General features: G+C 43.8%; 1 protein-coding gene across 3 annotated transcripts in view; it reads right to left on the bottom strand.

Moving 5' to 3' along the window:
- Positions 1–22062, bottom strand: part of col5a1 (procollagen, type V, alpha 1) — an 80954-nt gene that overhangs the window by 45391 nt on the left and 13501 nt on the right. For all 3 annotated transcript variants that reach the window (XM_086188115.1, XM_086188118.1, XM_086188116.1), the window contains exons 2-4: positions 15972–16139; positions 9087–9300; positions 8505–8667 (exon numbers count right to left, since the gene is read on the bottom strand). In XM_086188115.1, the coding sequence (XP_086044241.1) occupies positions 8505–8667; positions 9087–9300; positions 15972–16139 (545 nt within the window). The remainder of the gene's footprint in view (positions 1–8504; positions 8668–9086; positions 9301–15971; positions 16140–22062) is intronic.

The raw sequence follows: 22062 nt of genomic DNA, 5'->3' as shown, positions 1-22062 counted from the left end.
GCACATGCTAAACCCTGGGGTAATAACAGGGCTGCAGTTTGTAAGGAGTCAGCACAAATCCACAGTTATTAACCACGCGCACTCATCTAATCATTCTGGGTTTCATTCGATAAAACCTGGTTCCCAAACCTCACCACACCCCCACCCCCACCCCCACAAGTAACCCCTTCTGGAAGTTCTGGTTGTGTCCAGGTGGGGGCAGGAGAGAGCTCCACTGAGCAGGATGCCAAACATCTGTCTCCATCTGACCCTGACCCACAACCACGCAGGGTGGACTGAGTTCATGGTGCTTCAGATTCAGATTCAGAAAAGGTTATTCATCCCCTTGGTGGGCAATTAAGGAGAAACACAGGGAGAAATAATGGTTTTGATTTAGTGTTTACAGCAGTTTACGATGATTATCAAAGCAGATTGATGAAACTGACGCCGCCAGCAGTTTAAAAAGGTGATCCCAGTTAGATTCAACTAAACCGTTAACTAGGAACTCCAGAATAGTCTCTTTCCTGTATCGTGATGCCTTCAGCACAGCAACATCACCGCTGGTTCCAAATCATCAGAACACAATAATCAATGATAACAGGAAAAGCTGCAGGAGTATTTGCTTTTCCCTCCTGCTTTCAGGAGGGAAATCCAAGAAATGCTTGTTGACAAGAGCAGCTCAGGACCCCTAAAACAAGGGTGCTCACGTCTCGGGACCCCCACTATCCCCAGAAGTGTACATGGTGCACGCACGCACACACACACACGCACACACACACACACACACACACACACACACACACACACACACACACACACACACACACTAGTATGGCAAACACAGCCAAATTTAAACTGACTTAAAATCCAACTGCTATATCTATGAGTACTATTTCGACCTTGGGAAGCGAGGGCCAGATTACGCTCGCCACTGAGTTTAATTTCGCCCACCAGTTGACATAAAACTAAATAAATAAATCAGAAGAAATGTGAAATCATGTGTAAAATTATAAGGTAAGTCACTGGGTTTTTTTCTCCATTATGAGGTGAAAATACATGGATACATATTTTGATCAGGAGACAGCGACACTTGCGGGACGTCGGTTTTGTACAAATAAAGTGAAAGAGGCACCAAAGACAGTCGTACACAAAAAAAAAATAGAGGCATTAAGAAAAATATATGTTTTTGCTTTTGACTTTTGAGTTCAGGCCCAACAAGGAAAAAAAGTTTGGGTCTTGAGTTGATGTCAGGCAACCCTAACGTGCTGACTTGTTCCCCTTAAATTTATACTTTGTTAGCTTAGAGCATCTTACCATGAAACAAAAAGCACAAAACGAACCTGTGGGACCGGAAACTGCTCTCTTCCCATCTATGACGCCCCACACAGCTTGAAGTAGAAAAACTCTGTCATCATTTTTCTGGTCATGTGTCAGGAGAGGAAAACTGGGTAGGAGGGCCCCACAGAGCAGGAGAAGAATCTGGGAGGTCTTGAGCTCTGGCTGTGTTTTTAAGGTGAGCTACTCTCGTATTTACACAGTCACCCCTGAGCTGTGAGCCAGCCCTTGGTCTCAACGCCAGGCAAGAACGGCACATTCCCAGCGCCTGGGCATTCTCCAACCTAACCGTAAAAACCCAGCGACACGCTGCAGAAGACGGCTGGCTGCACGGTGGCCATAAATCCACATGAGCCCACAAAAGAAGGATGCATATAGATGTGCACTGACTCCCAAAAGTGGCACATTGTGTTCTGCATATACACATATGTGTATATTTACACGCAGACTGGCCGCAGACAAGTAGACATACTGACAAAGAAATGTCACAAGACAAATTTATGGAATGAAATCAAGCAGACATCAAGTATATTTTCACCAACTTGCACTTTCCCCTCCAGACTGCAGCGAGATCCCAGGACTCAGGGCAGCTGCCAAGAGCAACAGGCCTGTCTGCCACCCCACTTATCCGCTACACATCATTTTAACCATTCCCTCACCTCTCTGCGTATGTCCTGCTGCTGGATCCCGTCCAGGTTCTCAGCCCCTCATCCCCCATCACACTCTTATAAGATTTTAATCCCATGTCTCCATGGACTACATAAAGGCAGCCATAGTCCCATTTCCAGGTCTTTTGGGGGGAACCAGAGCAGCTCACCTCACCTAGCAGGCGTAGATTCTGTGTTTGGCTTGGACATTTGCTGAAACCTACGTAAAAAGTGCTGAGGGCACACTTTAGGGCTTGCTGACACAGTCAAGGAATAACAAGAGTGAGTACAAGGGTGAAAGACAAACATCTGACATGAGTTAAGGAAATTCTCTTAATTATCCATGGTGGAAACTCCATCTTCCCTCAGGCTACCGAAGTCAACACCCTAAACCGTATTTAAGCAGCGCGCTCCGACAGTGACGCATAGGACATGCAGTTCCAGCAAAATATCGTAGACTATTAGAAGCTAGAATTGTCTAAAACTGCTTTAGAAAACCTTTGTTCTGCTGTTTTTGATCTGTGGAATTGTAGTTTGTCATTTTCCATTTTGGCGCTTTGCTTCAGGTTGTGTTACCCCCCCAAGTCATTTGTTTTTCTATGTCAATTGACCATATTTAGTGTTCCTAAATGACGATCCCTCTTTCCTCCAACTCCATATATCCTGATGCCATATAGCTCTGATGATGTCATTTGGAACCAGTTGAGTCCTGAAGGGATGATGAATTTTTGTAGCCCAAACCGCGGGTTAGCATCCCCATGGTTTCCCTCGGCCAAAAGCCAATGGGACACATGACTTCAGCTTCGTGCTTCTTCTGCTTTCCATGTGATCATGTTTGTCGAGCCGCTTGCTAGCAACCGCAGTTTTTGTGGTACATGGAAGCTATGAGTGCGGTATAACTGATGTGTTTTATTCCGTAGAACATTGCAATATCTTGAGCTAGCGTGACACAGACCTTATTTTAAGCATTTAACTGAAAAATACAAAAAAAAAAAAAAAAACCAGGGACATCCTGCAGTGCTAAATCCAGGTTTTAGGACTTGTGCTCTATTGATGGAGCAGAAAGAGCCGACTAGAGAGCAAGAGCATCAATGTTAATGCAGGACAACTATTTTTAAGTTTCTAAACAATGAGGGAGGTGGAAAGTCAGGGTGACACCTCCATTTTATGCCATCAAATAGTGAAATAACCAAATCAAATTGATCAGAAACCCACTGCGGCAGAATGGGGGGGGAAAAAAACGATTGTTTTTCTAATCACCCGATTTTTCAGTTTGGGACCCGTAAGCTACATCGTAACAAGCTACAAGGGGGCCGGTAAATCTGTTGTGACTCATGAGGTCCATCTTTATATACAGTATAAACTCGTGTTTTGTTTTTTGTTTTTTTAACATTATAATATAATACAGAGCAAATAAAACACAGGCATAGAGAGTGGCTGCTACGATCATGGAAACAGTGGTTAAAAAAAGGATTCTTGAGAATGTCGACTTGGAGGGTGGGATAAACTCTCTGGAGCACATCTGAGATTGTTTCACACATCTTCAGCTGCAACGTTAAATGTTGAAGGGAGCAGCGCGAGTGTCAGGATAAGAGAAGAAAAGACAGGATGTTGGAAACGTTATCACGCTGTCACCGTATGAAAACTCTTAACGAGCATCAAGCTCATGCGTTGTATCGTTTTACTGCCATTTCCTGGCTCTGGCTGCACCACAACTCCCTCCGTCCCTGCACTATCAGAAGTGTCCACTCTAACCCTAACCCTCCCACCGGAGAGATTCTCCCACTATCTGTAACCCTGTATTTCAACATATCATAACCTCAGCCATCTTCTTATCAAACCCCCCCCTTCTCAGACCCTGAGTGTGGGACAGCCTATCAGTGGAAACCAAGGAAACCTCTGGATGAGGTCATGTGGTATGGCTGGTGTTCCAGGACTGACATCAATGGAGAGGGAGAGAGACCTCCTCATTTTTTCCAGAGTGTGACCCTCGTTATTGGCTCCCTCTTCCACGCCGCACCTCCACGCCCTCTCCATCCTGAACACTCTATCTTCTATTGTCAGTACTCACACACCCGACTCTAATAGGCCAAATTTTCTGATTGGGGGGAAAAAAAAAAAACTTCACTTCATGTTTGCCCACAACAATAAAGGATGAAAATACTTCAACACAGCTTTGGCTAGACAAGAACTCCTGTGTTTGCACAGCTCCGCCTCAGTGGCTTAGACTGACCTGAGGTCCCCTCTGAATGTGGCCAAGTGGTCAATCTGTCCTCTTTGTGAGCCCTCAGACCAACCACAGCCGTGCTACTCAGAACCAGGGGATGGACATTGAACGATCAACGTGTTGTTCCTGGTAGACTCACTTGAACACATTCTACAGACCTTCTGAGCAAAACTACACACACACACACACACACACACACACACACACACACACACACACACACACACACACACACACACGCTCTTAAGCCTAGAATTATAAAGTATCTTCGCTGCGTATAATGACACGTAACGACTGACGCGACACGTGCATTAAAGTGATGGTAAAGATGTGATTACTCTTTCACTGGTGATAAATTACCTGTCTTCTTAAATAACCGTCACCCTAATTACTTTCACAAACTTTGCTGGCATCACATTATAGTTTACAAAGTACTAAAACTTCATAATACTTATAGAGGGTAGACACTCCTCCGCCACCGCAGTATCATGTCAGAAACCAAACCACAAACCACCTCGGCACACAGTAAGTGCTACTGGTCTCCTGACGGCAGTATGTAAAGACTCAAGCTAAACTTAACGCAGACGGAGGAAAAACTCGCTGTAATTAAAAGGTATAGTAAAGCAAATTATCTGTCCTACAAGAATACTTTCATGCCCGCTTGATTTGATGAATTATTATCGAATTTAAAGAAATCCCCCCCCCCCCAAAAAGCAAATGTATGGGTTGTTTTTGCAGCTGAGGTTCATTTGACAATATCTAACACATTAATCTGAGGGCAAAAAATCTTTGTTTCATGAAATGAACCAAGAAAAATGTATTTTCAGACGGTCCTGTGCTAACAAATGAATATTTCAGTTGGATTTTGATTCCACGAATGAAGAGAACTGTCTGGATTCACATCATTAAAGTGATGTACGAAAACAAACATTTCTCTTGCACATGGATTCTTCCTTGTTCTTCCTGCAGATGAACGTTTAACTTCAGCCTGTCCAGTGAGGTGTGTTCAGAATGACTCCTGACACGTGACGTTTAATGTCACGTTCATTTGCAACCACAGCGATCTGTGCAAACAAGACATTTAACCTCTGAAATTGGGAATATTACTGTACTCATGTTTTGATTTGGTAATTTTTCAATGTGGAGGGCAGCTTTAATAATTGTGATACATTCGGACAGAAACTTTTTTTTTTTTTTAATGGAAACTCCTTCTGAATGGTACTTCTTATGATACATGGAAATCTACCGCATGTCCAAAGGAAAATTTAGGAGAATAAAATCAAGTCACAAATCAAAAACAGCACTTGGATTGATGGTGCAGAGCTGCGTTTGTTCTTCCTCTGTATTTATCCTTTCACTTTCTATTATTCTGACTGAGGAGACTGGAAATTTCAAGCTGCAGAGTCAACTTAATCGGCTAACGGTGAAATCCAGTAGGTTTTTGTGTGTGTGTGTGTGTGTGTGTGTGTGTGTGTGTGTGTGTGTGTGTGTGCGCGCGCGCGCGTGTGTGTGTGTGTGTTTTCCTGCTCACCACCTCTTGGTGGTAACTGGCTCCGGCAAAAGTCAACACAGGATCAGACTAAACTACAGAGGGGAGAAGAAGGGAGTAAGGGAAGAAAGGAGAGCAGCCTGAGCATAATTTGGAAACTATGTGGCATATTTTCCATTTTCTGCACGCACTGGAGCCCGTCCTGTCTCCCAACTGGCAGACACACAGCGGGAGGGCTTTAAACATCTCTCACAAAATATCGGTCTGTTCCCACAGTAACCATTGGCCTGTGTCAGCGGCTCTGATAGCCGGGTAGGATTTAAATGGTTCCAGTATCACCTCGGTCTCATGATGAGTATGCAACAAGCAGCAATAAAACAACTATGCTGGGTAGATGTAGTCATCTTTGTGGCAACTAGAGGAAGTTACCGGCCATTAGCTTCAGGGGAAATAAACGCTACAACATGCACTTATGAGGGAAAAAAAATCCTTCACGCCTGGTTTAACAGGTCAAGCTGTCACTACCTAATCTGAGTCAAGCGCAGATGAGAGTCGCGCATGAGTTAACTGTAGCAAAAGTGTTTATTTGAACCCAAACTATGATCTAAACCACCAGTTTTTGCTCCTAACCGAGTCTTAAATACTGGAGACATGTCATAAAACATAGTTATTTTCCAGGCGACAAAACAAGTCAAAAATCTCACTGGAATTTCGACATAATTCGTTGCACACGCGTGAATGCTATCTCAGACTCGCGTGGGAGGTGCGAGGAACACTGGAAAGCCTTATAAATAAAACCTGGAACATGGAGCAGCCACCGCACCCAAAAATATTCTCTCTATATTTAGCAGCATATTCATTCTTAAGACTCCATGTCATTATTATAACTGTTGTTCAAAAGTCATGTTAATGAACAGCACTGCGTCCACCCACCTCAAGTGGAATCATTAATATTTAAAACACATTTTTGCACGCTGTGTCATCTTTGCCCTTCCGTCATTTCGTCACTTAACTGGTGTTTTGTTTTACACACAAAATATGCGTCCATGTTTATATTACACAGAGACACTTAAGACCATTTCAATATTTGTTTGTCTTTGTCTATATCTGTACGTCCTTTTGCTGTGTGTGCATACTTAAGCAATAAAGCTGATTCTGATTTTAGCAGATGTGCTACAACAGGGGTTCCCAAAGTGGGGCTCTCTATCCCCCCCGGAGGGTCACAAGACAGACTTTGTTTTCAGGAAATCTGCTTTAATTAAAGAATAATTAAACACATCATAACGGTTACGAAATATAAGAATATGATTCCATGTGGACGTGTTTGGAATGTTTTGCGTTCTGTTACACCTTTATTTCGGTGGTCATGGGGCTGGAAACTCCTTCGACATGGCTTTGGAGCCAAGGCTGTGATTAACGTTTCTGAATGAGGGCATGAACTTCAGGTGTTGGTTTTCGTTTGTGAGCACATCATATATCTGACTCTCCTATGGCTTGGCAGAGCCACAGTGGGGATTGTGGGAAGGCGGTGATGTCATATTTCTTCTTATTGTCTGTTCTCGCCGAGCAGCGGCGAGGTCAAAGGTCAGTTGGCTCAGCATCAGTCACATCAGTCAGCCTCTGTTGCTAATTATTATTGAGGGCCTCAGCCTCAGAGACTAATCCTCCTTTAAACAAGCACAACGTAGACGGGACAAAGACAACACTATACCGTGTGTGCGTGAGTGTGTGTGTATATATGTATATGTATATGTGTGTGTGAGTGTGTGTGTGTGTGTGTGTCCCTAAAAGAGGTCATGTTTTAAAGGCACAAATATCCACATAAATGCCTGTTTAAGGCACGATTCAAACTAATTAAGCATCCGTCACACTAGGTTAAAGCAGAAGTATGTAATGCTGTGATACATCTTGAAGCCCGTTTGGCTTCCAAGACTGATTAATCTTTCATCTCCTGCCACTTTATACTCATAAAAAAAAAGATGAAAAAATGAAGTAAATTCCTCTTTCTAATAAAAAACCTGTCATCATTAGTTAAAAAAATCTCTGTAAACAAAAACGTAGCCAATTCAGACTCCAGAACCACATAAAGAAATACAAGAGAAGTCAGTTTTAACTGCCTTGTAGCCACAATGAGGGAAAGCTTCAAAACATCAGCACGCAAAGATGGACCAAAAAAAAAAAAAAAGTAAGAAAGAAAAAAAGAAAAAAAGCAGAACCAGATTGGAATTGAGGGATATTATGTTTAGACGTTGTGGAATATCTTGCACCTTAAATTAGATTTGATTTGTGATTGTGTATGAGTGGGTGGCAGAGGTTAGGGGATCAGATGGAGGGGGCTCCATAAGGCTACACGGAGGATGTGGCTGCCACCGCCATCCCCACGTACGCCGCTGCACGCCAAATGAGACTGACCATCATTTTCACCACAGCCACATGTGTCTATACTGTAGTTAGACGGCGGAGAAAAAAAAAAGGAGAAACCCTCATCGCTTTCATCTCATTTGGTTGAGGACTTAAAATTGAAGCCTCAATTTTATCCATAAAAAGGAACGGTAAGCAGACTTGTTAAGTACAGCCTTGCAAAAACAAATCAGTTCTCAAATCTATAACTCAATTCGCTTGTTCCTTTTTATTGCACTTTCGGTTCACACAAAAAAGCCTGTCTTATCGTACAATAAATACAATGTGTTCTGGGGTGAACCCGAAAGTCGGAATTTCCGAGTTCCTCGCTGGAGCGCAGGCGTATGCGGGAGTACGGTCGCCAAAGTACTACATGTACCCGGGTGCACCTTCCACATTGCTTACAGAGTAATACCATCAGACCTACCTCAAAGACTTCTTCATCAAGTATTCTAGTTCCAAACACTATAATTCCTTTGGTATCGATGATGGGGTGGGGGCTTCGGAGCAACTTCTGGGTGGTCCTCTTTTTACAGTCCAGAATGAGGGTGATGGTCTGCTTGTGCACACTGATGGCCACTCGATGCCACCTGGAAGAGGCGGTCAAGTTAATTCACACGCTTACTGTGTTACAAGCAGAACACTAACAACCTGCAAACGGGGTCCAGGGCCCCTTTTTATGTTATTCAAATTCAAATTTGCTCTTTTTTTTTTTTTTTTTCTCCTATTGGTCCACACAGATGCTGCAAGCAAATACACACATGCAAGGACAAGGTGATCCACATCAAGTGTGAGGGATGAAACCTACTATATCACAAGTAAACCGGTGTGTGTGTGTGCGCGCGTGTGTGTGTCACACCTGGCTCAGGTAGCAACACATTGAACCAACTAGAGATTTAACACCTTAAAGCCTCACACATCCTCCTAGACTCTGATTAGAGGGAAGGATGCTTGTTTACTCTTGTTCATGGTTTATTTGGATGTACTTGGAGCCAACAGATGCACCTACTTTCCGTCAGCTAGGTTGATTCCTCTGAAGAGAGGGTAGTCCTCGGGGCTGGGTTTCCCTGTGTGGTCCTCGTACAGGAACACAGGAGAACGGCCCATTTCCAGTCCGAGCTGCTGGATGCCCTGTTCATTGTACACGGACAACAGGAAGGACTGGCTGCCCTTTTTAGGCTTCACTGTGGCCATGATGGAAAAATCCTCAGGGAATACATCACCTGGCAGGAAGGGGTGGACAAAAGACAGACATGTTTTGGAGAGTTAGAAGTAGCAGTGCTCACAATTGCAACGACCAAATGAATGAAATGTGGTGTTTTCTGTTCAAGATATTGTGTCCCACAAGAAGGAATGCTGCTGTTTGAGTCGGATCAATGTGAGGGACCACATGCCGCTGTTTATGTCTGGGTGTAAAACAGGATTTGAGAGCTTGGACTGCAATTGGACGGCTTTTTAACAGGTAAAAGTACAAGCATCCCTCGACGCATTTGGTCCAGTCAGGGACACACTGCAGCCACGTTGAATATTGTAAGTGTGAGCCACATTTGCAGAAATATATAAGTGCACTTCTGGATAACCTCCCCACAAATTTGAAAAGTTTAAAGGTGCATATGAGGGTCTTATGAGAGTAACGTAGCTCCTTTGAGAACAGTTTGGTACACATGATATGTTTTAGACCTTGAACGTATGTTTTCCTGAATCAGTTTCTCCGAGTGATGTCTTTTTTGAGATCTCGCTGTGAGCACTTGACTCACGAAATGTTAAATATCCTGGAAAACGCAATGATGGGGTCTAAACTGCCTCAATTTTAGCTCAACAGCCCCACACATTTCAAATCAACACCTTTCTGAAAGAGATTTAGAAACAAAACTACACATTATAATGCTTGTGAAAGGGCTGTTGTATTCTGCTGCATTATCCACCAGATAAAGTGGCGAGTGAGAGTAGCTTATTATGGAAGAATCGGGAAGATGAGATCTAATAGGTGAAAGGAAACATTTGTGAAGTGCCCAAACTGTAAGAGGATAGCACGGGCAGAGAGCAAGAAGCCAAAGTGCAAAGTGGAGCGTTTCCAGCAGAGCACAGGAGGAGAAGCATAATGACAAAAGCATGTGATCCTCCTGAGAGCGAGTTTGTTAAACTACCCTTCAGACCCGTCCTCTCCTCTCCTCTCCTTCCACAGCTGATCTGTTAAACAGAGACTGAGGTGCTCCGGTTGAGTTTTGGAGAAGAGGAAGAGAAAAATGATTAAAGACACACATGCACGCAAAATAATTAGAATTTAAATGTAGAAGAAGATTAGATATTAAAAGGACAGAGTTTGCTTACATCTGCTTGAGTTTTGCAGATGTAGGCAAACCGCACCTACTTCCTCCATCTTAGAGAAGTGTGGGGCACATCTGCACGACATATTTCCTTAGCAGGGTATTCTCAGGACCCCAGAAAGAGGCTTTTTGAGGAGACTGTTTGCCTCTGAAGAGGAGGTCAGACGACACTCCAGGCAAGCAGATCTTTCTCATCTTCATTTAAGCAAAAGCAGCTACAATCTGATTTTATTAAAACCACTTTTGTTATGACAAATTAGCTATATGCCTCATTTTCAATATAAGCAAAGTCGGATTCCTGCAGCAATTCTTTGCGCTCAGTACGTGCAGAGATTTCCAGAAGACCGGAAAAGAGAGGCAGGGTTGGAGGCTGCGGCGGTTTGGTTGCACCTTGTACAGCCATCAAAGCCCCTTTACTCGTCTGCCATTTCCCCGAATAATTGGAGACAGACCGAGAAAAGCTATATTGGAATGACTGTGGTTTAGATAGCCAATCACAACCTGTGGAATGGGGGGAAGGAAAAAAAGACACACCTCAGTAGGAATGTGGTGAGGAAGGCTGAAGTGTGGAGAAGAGAAGAGAAGAGAAGAGAAGAGAAGAGAAGAGAAGAGAGGAGAAGCACTATATCACAAAGCAAACATCGCATTTTTGTGAGGATGACATTCACATTTTAAAGGGAAAGTCATCCATCCATCCATTTTCTGCCTCTTATCTGGTGGCAGTAGCTAAGCAGGGTAGCCTAGGCATCCCTCTCCCTCTTCCAGCTCCTCCCAGGGGACCCCGGGGGTGTTCCCAAGCCATATGAGGTATATATAAATAATCCCTCGGCTTGTTGTGGTTCTACAGAGAGGCCTCTCACAAGGCGGACGTGCTGGGAATACCTCCAGTGGGTGGCACCCAGGAGGTGTCCTTACCAGCTGCAGGAAGCACCTCCTCCTGACATGAGGGAGCTCCATCATGTTGGTGTACATTTTTAATCGTGAGCCAGACTGAGCGCTGTAGCATGTTAACGAATTAAAGAAACATTCAAAATGAAATTATTTGGAATAGGTGGATTATTGTGGTTCATGTAAATCAATTCCTTTCATAACTCACAATCAGGGGAGACTTCCTGCTATCATTCCTTCATCACCCTCACATCATGCCTTGGCTGTGCTCCCCTTCCAAAATCTATCTTGGCATCAAATCGGAAACATCGTTTTATTTGACAGTTGTGATGTAAGACGGAACACGACCCTTCCGACGCCTCCACACGCGGAGGTGTGAGGGCCGAATTCAGTGGGCAGAGTGTTATGAAACCAGAGTGTTCAGACGAGAGAAAAGGAACCGGATGAGTTCATCAAAACATCAGTTTCACATGAGCCTGGTCTGTTAAGGAGACAATGACTCAGCGTTAGCTCAGGACAGGCTGTTTGTGGAGGGGTCAAGGGTCAACCGAAGGATGAAAGGGACACCATGACACAGAAGTAGAGGAAGCAGGGGGAGGAAAGGAATGAGACAGTCTGTTTTGGTTTCAGACAACTTTTTTGTTGTTGTTTTTTTTAAAAACAAAAATGTGAACAATGTAAATGTGGCGTGCATCCTCCATGCCATCTTCATGCAGACTGGCGTATCGTCCATCTTTTTTGTGGGGGTGGGTCAAATATAAAAATAAGGGCAAGAAGAGAAAGATTGTGAGCCCTCTCACATCTGCCCTCCTCATTAGCCTAAACTGTGAGGGATGGGAGGGGGGTATCATTCAGAAAAGCTCGGGTTTCTCTGGAATGCTCTCTCAAACCACCATTTGGGCCACCAGATGAGCGATAGCTCATTCCTCTTTGACTGGGTGTGTGGGTGCCTTTAGGTGTCCAGACATGGTGGGGCTAAAAAGGCTGTGGTGCCAGGAGCCCTGGAGTTTAGACTGGCAGCAGCACCCTCCGTGTCTGACTAAAAAGGTCTGGGAATGTCACAGACTTTAAGACATACCCAAGATAACGACAAGTATTTGGCCTGAACACGGACCGTGTCTGGGGCGTAATCGCTGTAACTGAACCGTAAGTGTCTCCTATAAATGTGCTGCAGTCGGGCACGACATATCAGTTTCCTTTAGTTTAAATAACCAACTACAGAGGCATTTCATATATGAGGTAAACCAGTTTTGAGTATCTAAATCAAGAAAGTTTTGTATTTTCCTTGGACTTTTTCTCTCAAAGGATGAGACGTCTTTTTTCTGACTGAAACAACAGAATGGCGAGGAACACGGTGGAGGGTACAGACCTGCTCACAGGCCTCCTCCCTACCATCAGTCAGCGTGCATACGAGCAGGTAAACGGAGTACAAAGCCTTGCATCCTGTAATTGGTTATTCCATCATCGCCGTGTCCAAAACCCTCCTCCTGTCTGAGACAAGCAGCATTCCAGTGGGATTGCACGTAGCTGCAGAGACAACTAGTGTACCTGTCTGGTGGTGGTGTGTAAAAAAAAAAAAAAAGGGAGGGGGCAACAAATGATGCACATGGAGATAGAGAGGAGGATGGGTGTGGGTTGCATGCAGCGATGGCCTTCATAGAAGAATAGAAATCTGGAAAGGAAAGCTGGGGTTCAGGGTACAGAAGGTCCAGCTCAAAAGAAATGAAATGTAGACGATGACGTTTAGCTGCAGTGTCGTGATCTGCACCTTTGAAGCATTTGCTGTTCCAGTGTGGCGTCTGACTCTCCTCTTGTTTCAGATCCACGTCATGCCCTCATCTTTCCTGCTCCCGTGTTGTTGTTTTTAGCCCCGCCCTTCTGTGATTCACCTGTGTCTGTGTCTCACCGTCTCCTCTGTCTGTCTGTCTGCTCCCTGAGCCAGATGGCCTTCCCCTTAGCAAAGTCTTTCTGCTTTCTTTGGTTTTTGGAGACTGAATCTTTTTTTCAAGATTCTCAGTCCTGCATTTGAATCCTTCAGTACTTCACTACTATGCTGCAACTCATGTATTTAGTCATAAAAAAAAAAATCATTTTCTCATTCTTTATTGTGATTTTTATGCCTTAAGGTTGTTACTACCACAAAAAATATTATGCATAAAAATATTTCCTTTTGATAATAAAACAAGCAAACGGTTGTCCTCAGCGTAACTGCCAACACTGACCAAAGCTTTATGAAATCAATTGGATGTGCCATTTCAGTCTGGGCCAAATAGCAGGACCTTTATTGCTTTTGCAGCTTGTGAAAGAAGCTCAGCTATTTGAATTTTACTGCATGCAGCAACAGATGTTCCAGCCATCTCGCCGCAACAGTCCACACAACAAGTTCCCCGCCAAGACCCAAGTAACCAGAGAGCAGGTAGAGGCTGCTGCACTCGTCTTCCTCGCAGTTCTGAAGTTCTGCTTTATGTTAAAGAGCATAAACAGAAGTGAAAGTTATTGTAAAAGCATCAGCCGGAGAAGTGTGTCAAATTTAATCTGTTTATGTGTTCATACGTGTAATTTTTCCATCGTATACGGATACAGAGAGTCAGCAGGCACGTCAGATAATTGAGACGTGGGGAAAAGGCGGTCTAAATGTCAGAGGGCCAACTGGTCCATTTGGCGTTCTTCACTCCTCGTTCACATAATAAAGGTAAGAAAGGAGTCCTCTGTTTTCGGCACCTCAGTAGTTTCAAATGAATCATCCCTTCCACGTGTTTGCCTAATGATTCCATGTCTGCACTTGCTCTTTTCCAACACATCACCACAGACGGTCTGTGGTTACAGGGTCACCGGCCAGCATGTTCTCAATCAGAGCTATTGTGCTTCATTACCCACATTATCACCGTGACAATACACACGTCTGCACGCTTTTTGTTTTCTATACGTCGCATGTTTTTACCTTCAGGAGGCAGGATGCTTTGTTGGTAATCGAGGCTAATTGTAGCTCCAGGCCGTGGGCCAAAGTCATAACGCAGTAGCAAATGTACTTAAAGGGGAAAAGGAAATGGATAAAATGATCTCACTCTCTGGAACATATTAGCTGTACGTTCTCTTGTCGGGGCGAGACATGGACCGCATCTCAGACACATCCTGCAAGTCCCGCAAGTCCTGCAAGTCCTTCAAGCCACAGGCAGCTAGTTACTCTGTTTGCACCTTAAGACTATGAGGTGCCTGTAATGAACTCCTCCAAGATGGGTTGTTTTATGTAGCGCCAGAGTAGCATGTGTGTAATTATAGTGTGTGTATTGACACACGCACTCATGAGAGTTCACAAAGCTTCAAAGTGAATAGTCTCTGATTGATTTGGGAACATGATATGACATGCAGGCCACAGGCGCTCCGTGGATCGGCTTCAAGCCTCAAAGAGTTTCAGCATGGATCAAAGGTCCATTCAGGCTAGTGCAACATGTGGGATGGAGGAGCAATCTAACCTTAAGGACTTCTTACTTTTCTTTTTTTCCCCCTGCATTTCGACCACATCCCTGCTCTTTTTTAGCATCTCTGAGCTACAGGGAGGCTAATCACTATCATTTCAGAGACGGGTCATCTGATTCACAGATGGTTTTAAAAGGTAAAGCGAAAAGGAGCTTAGCATGTCTCCACAGCAGATGCAGTCTGGGAGAAAGGGGGGAAAAAATGAAAGCACACGAGGGAAAATAAAGAGAGAGGGACTGCCGGAGAGAGAGGAGAGTACGACTGCACCACAGCATAGAGCAGAAACCCAAAGCCACGTCAGCACAATAGAACAAGGCTAAAGTGGAACCCCAGACTTCCCTCCCCTCCACCAGCCCCGAGTTTTACTGCTGTCTCCATGTCCAGCTCCTCCTACAGCATCACATATTCTCAGATTTCTCACGAATCGGCTGTGTGTTTTCAAGGGGAGGAATTAGCCAGCATTATTCTGGTTAAATATCTGTGTTTAACCAGAGGGACTAACTCTTCAAGTCCAGATGTGGTGGATTATTGTTTACAAGTACATGGAGGGGCAAACAACACAGTGGGGGAGGGGGGTGAAACAGCAGGAACACCCTGCCTAAGATATCATGTTGACATAAATAATCTAGTTATAGGAGCCTGTAAAACGGCTACCTGGGGGGGAAGACTAGGCTAAATGGGAGAAAAGGAAATTGCTCTCCTGCCATGTTTAACCATTATTTTCCCGGTTTACTGTGATGGTGGGGTGAAAGGTCATGAAGCTGGCCAGCTGGCTGGAGCTGCAGCAGCAGCCTGTGTGATAATAAGATGCTGGATAGGACAACAAGTGCACAGTAAGAGTGTAAATAAAGTCAGAGTATCAAAATGGAAAATTAGGTTTTTCAGCGGCTGTAGCATGGAAGCTGTTGCACTTTAAACTCAGGGAACCGAAATGCTTTTAAATCTAAAATGAAAGACTTAGAGGAAGATTCCATGATGTACAACAGACTCACAAACTTCTCTGTTATTGCAGATTCCAGTGGTTGTTAGTTGTCTACGTTTGTGTCTCTGACTTTCCGTTTTTTTTTGCCGCTTGAACAAGTTGACCTTGGAGAAAAGGGATTCTAATCTTATAAATAAAGGTTTAATAAAAAAAAAAGAGAACAAAAGAAAATAGAAATTACAAGAAGTGTCAGGAGAGGTACATTGTGCTCCAAACTCACCTGGATACAGCTGTTTGGTGGGGGCGCTGAGCTGGGCGTCTTTGGATACTCGGTAAGCCACATCTGGACCTTGTGATGACCTCCTATTTGAGCAGAAACCCGTTGTTCTTGTAACACCCTCAGGTAAACTGTGAAAATCTAAAATCTTCAAGAGGTTTGCTGGTTCCACTGCAAAGACAGAAAGAGACAAAGAAAAAAAAAAGGTGTTAGATTTCTATTCTTGAAAAAAATGACTTTGCCAGAACTCAGCAGAACATAAGCAGCTTCACAACACGTGTATAAATCTTTTAATACGCACAATTTGTCCAAATTGAGAACGCCTTAATTACAGCCCTTTTTTTTCTTCCTATTCACATTATTTTTTGCTTTTTGCTGACACGAAGAAAAAAAAAAAAAAAACAATGGAGGGAGATTTCACTGTTGTGGCTCCGAGAGGATTTCTGTTACCCATTTAGGCGCTAAACAGAGATGTGCCCATTTTAAACATCACAATGATCATGGGTTACAAATGCAGTAAAACCCATCCATTTCCCTGCGAGGCTAAATCTACCGCTGCCTCCCTTTGGCCACAAACATGCAATTAGCACACTTTCAGGCCGGTCGTCTCAGCCATAACCAGGCCACCACAGAAGTACACTGGGTCAGAACAATGTGCAATGGGGTTTGACCCTAGACCGCACCCCTGCATGCCAAAACCGCTCAGGACAAACAGCTGTTCCTGCAGCCAGATGCACTCAACCCGCTCTACAATGACACACATTAGCATCCAGCCTCGTCCCCGGTAAAGGACACTGGGTCATCTTTGTAGGGAGAGTTGCACTGCGTCTGTTCTTAAAGACAAACAGCGAGAGGACAGATGCAAACAGCAGCACAACAGGAGGATTTTATGATGCCGAAGTTTAACAAAAGCAAGTATTCTGCTGCCTTGCCCTTTAGACAAGTATAAAAGCACACACACACACACACACACACACACAGGTACAGCAGTGTCAGGCTGCGAAGACCACACACACTCTTCAAAAAGAAAAAAAAAAACCTGAACAGTCCCTTATATTTGAGAGTGGCGGCTGGGAAACAGGCAGAGTGAGCGAGTGTTTGTACACTGGAGCCCTACATCAACTTCCAGCCGGTTGTCATTACATCCAACTCACGTGCAGCGCCGAGCAATTAAGGAAAACACTGTTTTGTTTTGTTTTGTTTGGGGGTTTTTTTGGGGGGGGGGGGTGGCTTTTTTACAGAGGTCTCCAGTTAGAGATGCTAGTTCCTCTACAGCTGAAGAGTGACCATGAGTTTTCCTCCTGGTCAACTGAGGTCTGACTGCGTGATGTCAAGACCAAACCAAGACGTGAATGCTCGTGAAGAGAAGGGAGGTCCCCATCAAGTTTGATGTATCTGATCCAACTCTGAATGTCCTGAACGTTGATTAATCGCACTGGAATAACAAATGTGTACTATCTAATCAGACACACCCTTTGTTTTACAGGCTACTTGATCCAAAATCTCCAAGTCCTGGTTCTGAAGTATGTTTGGAAGTTGAAATCATGATGAGTTAATTCGGAAGAATGTGCCTCCCGGTGCCAGCTGAAGCACAACAGACCATCACAGACTTCTTGAAAGCGAACCAGATCAAGTTGAATGTTTGGCTTGTGACGACGTTACCTGCATATTTATCATCTTTAGCTAGTTAGCTTTATCATTACAGTTAACCACAGCTGGAATAAAAAGTTTCAATGTCTCCTTTTCTACACAGCCGCTGGTGAACTTAAAGTTTCCTAACACCGTGAATATGCATCTTTTTAACCTCAATATGTAAAACAATTGGTGATAGAATCGACCGTATTTAAAATAGAACACGCCATTGCCCAACCCTACGTCGGTGTTTACACTTGTCACTGTATCCAAATCATTTCTCTTGCACACTCAATTTTTCCAGTTTAATTTTCTAATCTTATGCTAATCTGTTGGCTCAGGACAATTCTGGTTATCTGCTTGAGACATCCACAAAACATCTGCCTGACCACAAGTGCAAACAACCACAGAGATGTTAGCTTGTCATCAGCATGTAAAACAGAAACTCCTCCTCAGCGTGTTTATGCAGCAGACACGGAGTGTTGACGACTCAACAAATGAAACAAACCGTCGACAAACTTTACCACAGTTTCTGCCTTTTTATACGCACAACGGCCTGCGTGGTGCATGTCCAGAAGCAAATTCAAGTCACAGACATTTGATGTATGGTGATTTCCTAATCAGGATGTTCTCATCTCGCTCTATCTCTCCTGAGCCAGCCCACACTTCCTGTCTCGGAGGAAGACTATTAGCCAAAGCCTGACTCTGTAATTACAGGCAACATTATGCAGAGGCACACGGATGTGCAATAGAACCGTAAAGAAGCAGCACACCCCATCTGTTTCAAAATCCCACCTAGGCCCGCCTTGAGGCATGTCAAAAGATCACTTAATATTCCTGGAAGTGCATACCACGGACCCTTCACCTTTAAGCAGGTGGAGTATCCGAACACGAGCACAGCTTTGTCTGTCATCAGCTCATAATGAAGAGAATGACAGAAACTATCCCACCCGCTCGAAAACGTCCATCACTCACCAGGCGGACGAGGGCTCCCGTGTGGAGTTCATCTCTCGGGTAGTTCTGCTACATGCACACTGATTTTAGCCAATTTATTTCACTTTCATAAGAATAATGCATGCCTTTTTTGCAGTGCTGCACTGCACGCTTGGTTACCGAGGCATTTGGAAAATGATTTAAGTTTTGTTTTATTAAAAGCAGATGATGACGCAGCCGTAAGGCACCGGGGCTCTGCACCCTCCAGAAAAAGGCCGATGTTAATAACAGTCTGAATTACAATGAGTTGAGGTAAGCAAAGGTACAAAAGCTTGATTATTTCCTTTGTTCAGACGATCACACCATGTCACGAGGATGCAGAGGCCTCACAGGAAATGACAAAGCTTTGAGTTTTTCTGCTACTTCAGAGACCTTTGCACGGCTGGAAAACACATCCAGCAGGTAATTAATGATCCGTTCATTGATTCATCGTCTTATTATCGACAGAGATATTAAAACTGGTCGTTGTCATCAAGTTGATAAAGAGTCTACAGCTTCGGAAGCTATGTTTTTTTCTATAGTTGCATGATGATTACTTCCTTACTTGGAATTTGGTTTAATCTAACATTTATATACATCTGCGGTTATGTTTTTGATAGGTTTAATTCTTAGCCCCAAAACTCCCAAACTGGATTTACCATCACGCCATCAAAAACGTGGAGGTTCCGAACATTTTGGAGGGCATGGAATTGATCGAATGATTTGATATTCAGCAAAACTTTACCATAAAGATCATGGATAATAAGCAGACTAACTTTTCCAAACCTCATTGAGGCCCCTTAAAGTGTCCGTTGCTCAAAGTTTCAAACTGAAATATTTGGGAGGGCAGATATATTTAGGTCTAGTTGGATTGTTCTGGTATTGTAATTACTGGAAAAATGCCTGGGTGACTATTCAAGAAATGGTGCAGGGAACAGTTCAGACAAAAAAGAAAAGATACCACATCTTTTCTTTTCACATCAATCTTGCAGTCTGCAACTTACATATATTTAGCAGAATGTTAACGGACAGGAATACCACCTCAAAAAGGTTTCTGTGCACACTGACACAAGGCTGTTTCTGTTTCTCAACCACTACGACAGTGACACATAAACTGGCACAGAAAGCATGTTCATTTAATGTGGTTTTTAACAAGGACCATGGTTGACCAAAGGCAAAACTCGGTGTTCGCCCTTTTTCTCAAACAGCCACAGATGTTCACTGTAAAAGCTGCAGCTGCCAGGTTTAACACGGAGCATGGTCCTTCCCTCGAACCTGAACACATCAAACCGCTTCTTAAGCCAAGGGAGGGACATCGATTGACTGCTCTGACGGTTACACACAAGATGACCGCGATGGAACTTGTGCTCGCATCAACCTGGAGTACGACGTGTGATCACCGTCATGTGGTATTAGTCTCAGATTCTCAGACTGTTTAATAACCAACCAGCCAGCCATAGCCTCACTTTTCCATCTCTCCCTGAATCATCTTTATGAAACCTCTTTCTTTCACAGTCCTCATTTCCTTAAAAGGAGACAACCGCGCATATACTTTAGTGCCTGGAGACTCTGGTGACACTTGGTACAAACAGAGAATTCATAGCCGTAAGAAATCCGAGGAAACATGGATTAAACTGTAATACACTGAGTTGGAAGGATGTTTGAAATGCTGTTATTCCTTCTTAAAGCATTTGTCACATCAGAATGTTTGTATAAAAGAAGTTGACATAGCATTCATGATGTCATCCATTGGTTTGGATTCCTGTATTACGGCACCGAGTTTGGCATTTTGGGTAGATATCTTGATTTTTTTTTTTTACACTGGACTTGACATAATTTGGACCGGGATCGAGCCCTGGTGTAACACCTCTTGGCAAAGCCTGCCACGCCTCAAGTACATGGAAAGTTTTACTTTTCCTGCAGATTTCGGGAGGGGGTCGTGAACAGTGTGCTCGCAAAAACAAGCCAACAAGCTACGATACGGCTAACAAGCTATTTCCATCTGTTCAGTTACCTGTGTAGCGACACGCGGTTGTGAAAACAAGACAAAGCAAAAAGGAACATAAGAAAAGCTGAAAACACTGACTGAAACCATAAAACTTCATAGGAACGGATGAAATAACTTCTACACAGTTGTGTCTGTAAATGAAACCAGTGGATTTGCCCTCTACTGGCCATTGCAAATAATGCAGGTTTATCAGCATTGGCTTGATTTCTTTTCACAGTCTAAACACACCAACAGTGGAGCAACATCCATTTATCATATGCGTCCAACAGACTGAGGCATTTTATTAGTTCACAGATGACAACAGCACCGTAACGCTGACAAATGATGCAAAGAGGTTCCTTTGGGCCGTAGCGAGGTACAGTCGCAGTACATCAGAACAATATGGCTGTCATAAAACCAATAACAACACCATAATAACAGCAAGCTCAGCTGCACAGGGGAAGACAAAAGGGGGGCGTCTGAGAGGAGCATCCAGTCTGTGCTAACTGTGTCATGACCCCTGCTGAGGAGTGTTGCCTTTGCTAATCCACACTGACACAAAGTAATTCCGTCACGATCAGCATTTTTGAGGAAGACACAACCGTCGTCGGCTACACTGATCTCTCTCTCTTTGCTTCCATCACTCAGTCTATTATCTCGCAGTTCGGCTCACTCGCTTTTATTTTCCAGTTTCATCTTTTGTAATGGAACACTGGCTACATTAGTTGTTTTTCATCTGAGGTTTAAGATCTCCTGGTGGATCTAAGGGCCTGAAAAGTTCACCTGGAGGTGAGCCATGTTAGCAGCGTACAGGAGAGATGATAGAGGGAGAAAGGACGGCACAATAAATCTTTATTCTGAGAAAACCCCAAACAAGAACAGATCTATGAAACCCCCATCTGAGAAAAAGCTTCTTTTTTTTTTTTAAATAAGGAAATCATTTAATTTAAGCGAATGAAAAATAAAAGACTCATAGTGGTGAATTCATGGTGGTCACACGAGCGCCTCAGGGCGACATTGATGACTCTATCTCCAGGTGTATCCACATACAATTTCATTCATACATTTCTGTCCCCGGCAGTCGACCTTCCAGCGGAAGCTGTCTGGACCACATGCGAAGCCACAGGTATGGGCCTCAGTCCCACCTTGTTATGCTGAGATGTTTACCCACTTAGCATGGTCCTTCCCTCGACAGGCTAACACCTTTGGCCCTTGATGCTAAAAATACATCTCCTGTGACCACAGCCCCTCACATCCTACAGCCACTTTCCCCTCATGTACACAGTGGCTGTTTATATGACACGGTCCTGTGTTTACCCCCCCCCGCTGGAATGCTTCACCTACTTTCATGCGAGCAAACCAATGCTACACAGTGCATCCTTATAGGCTACGATAGTCAGCAAAAAGCAATTGTTTATTGAGTTATTTCATGATGCGAAACAACAACAACAACAACAAAAAACTCACCCATCAAATGTGCTGCTCTTACACAGCAAGTCCCTA

Source organism: Aulostomus chinensis, chromosome 19, assembly GCF_037954235.1.
Source record: "Aulostomus chinensis isolate RoL2024-O1b breed Wild chromosome 19, RoL_Achi_v1.0, whole genome shotgun sequence".
Classification (NCBI taxonomy): domain Eukaryota; kingdom Metazoa; phylum Chordata; class Actinopteri; order Syngnathiformes; family Aulostomidae; genus Aulostomus; species Aulostomus chinensis.
Note: the sequence above shows the minus strand (reverse complement) of the source record. Positions and strands in the feature narration are given on the sequence as shown.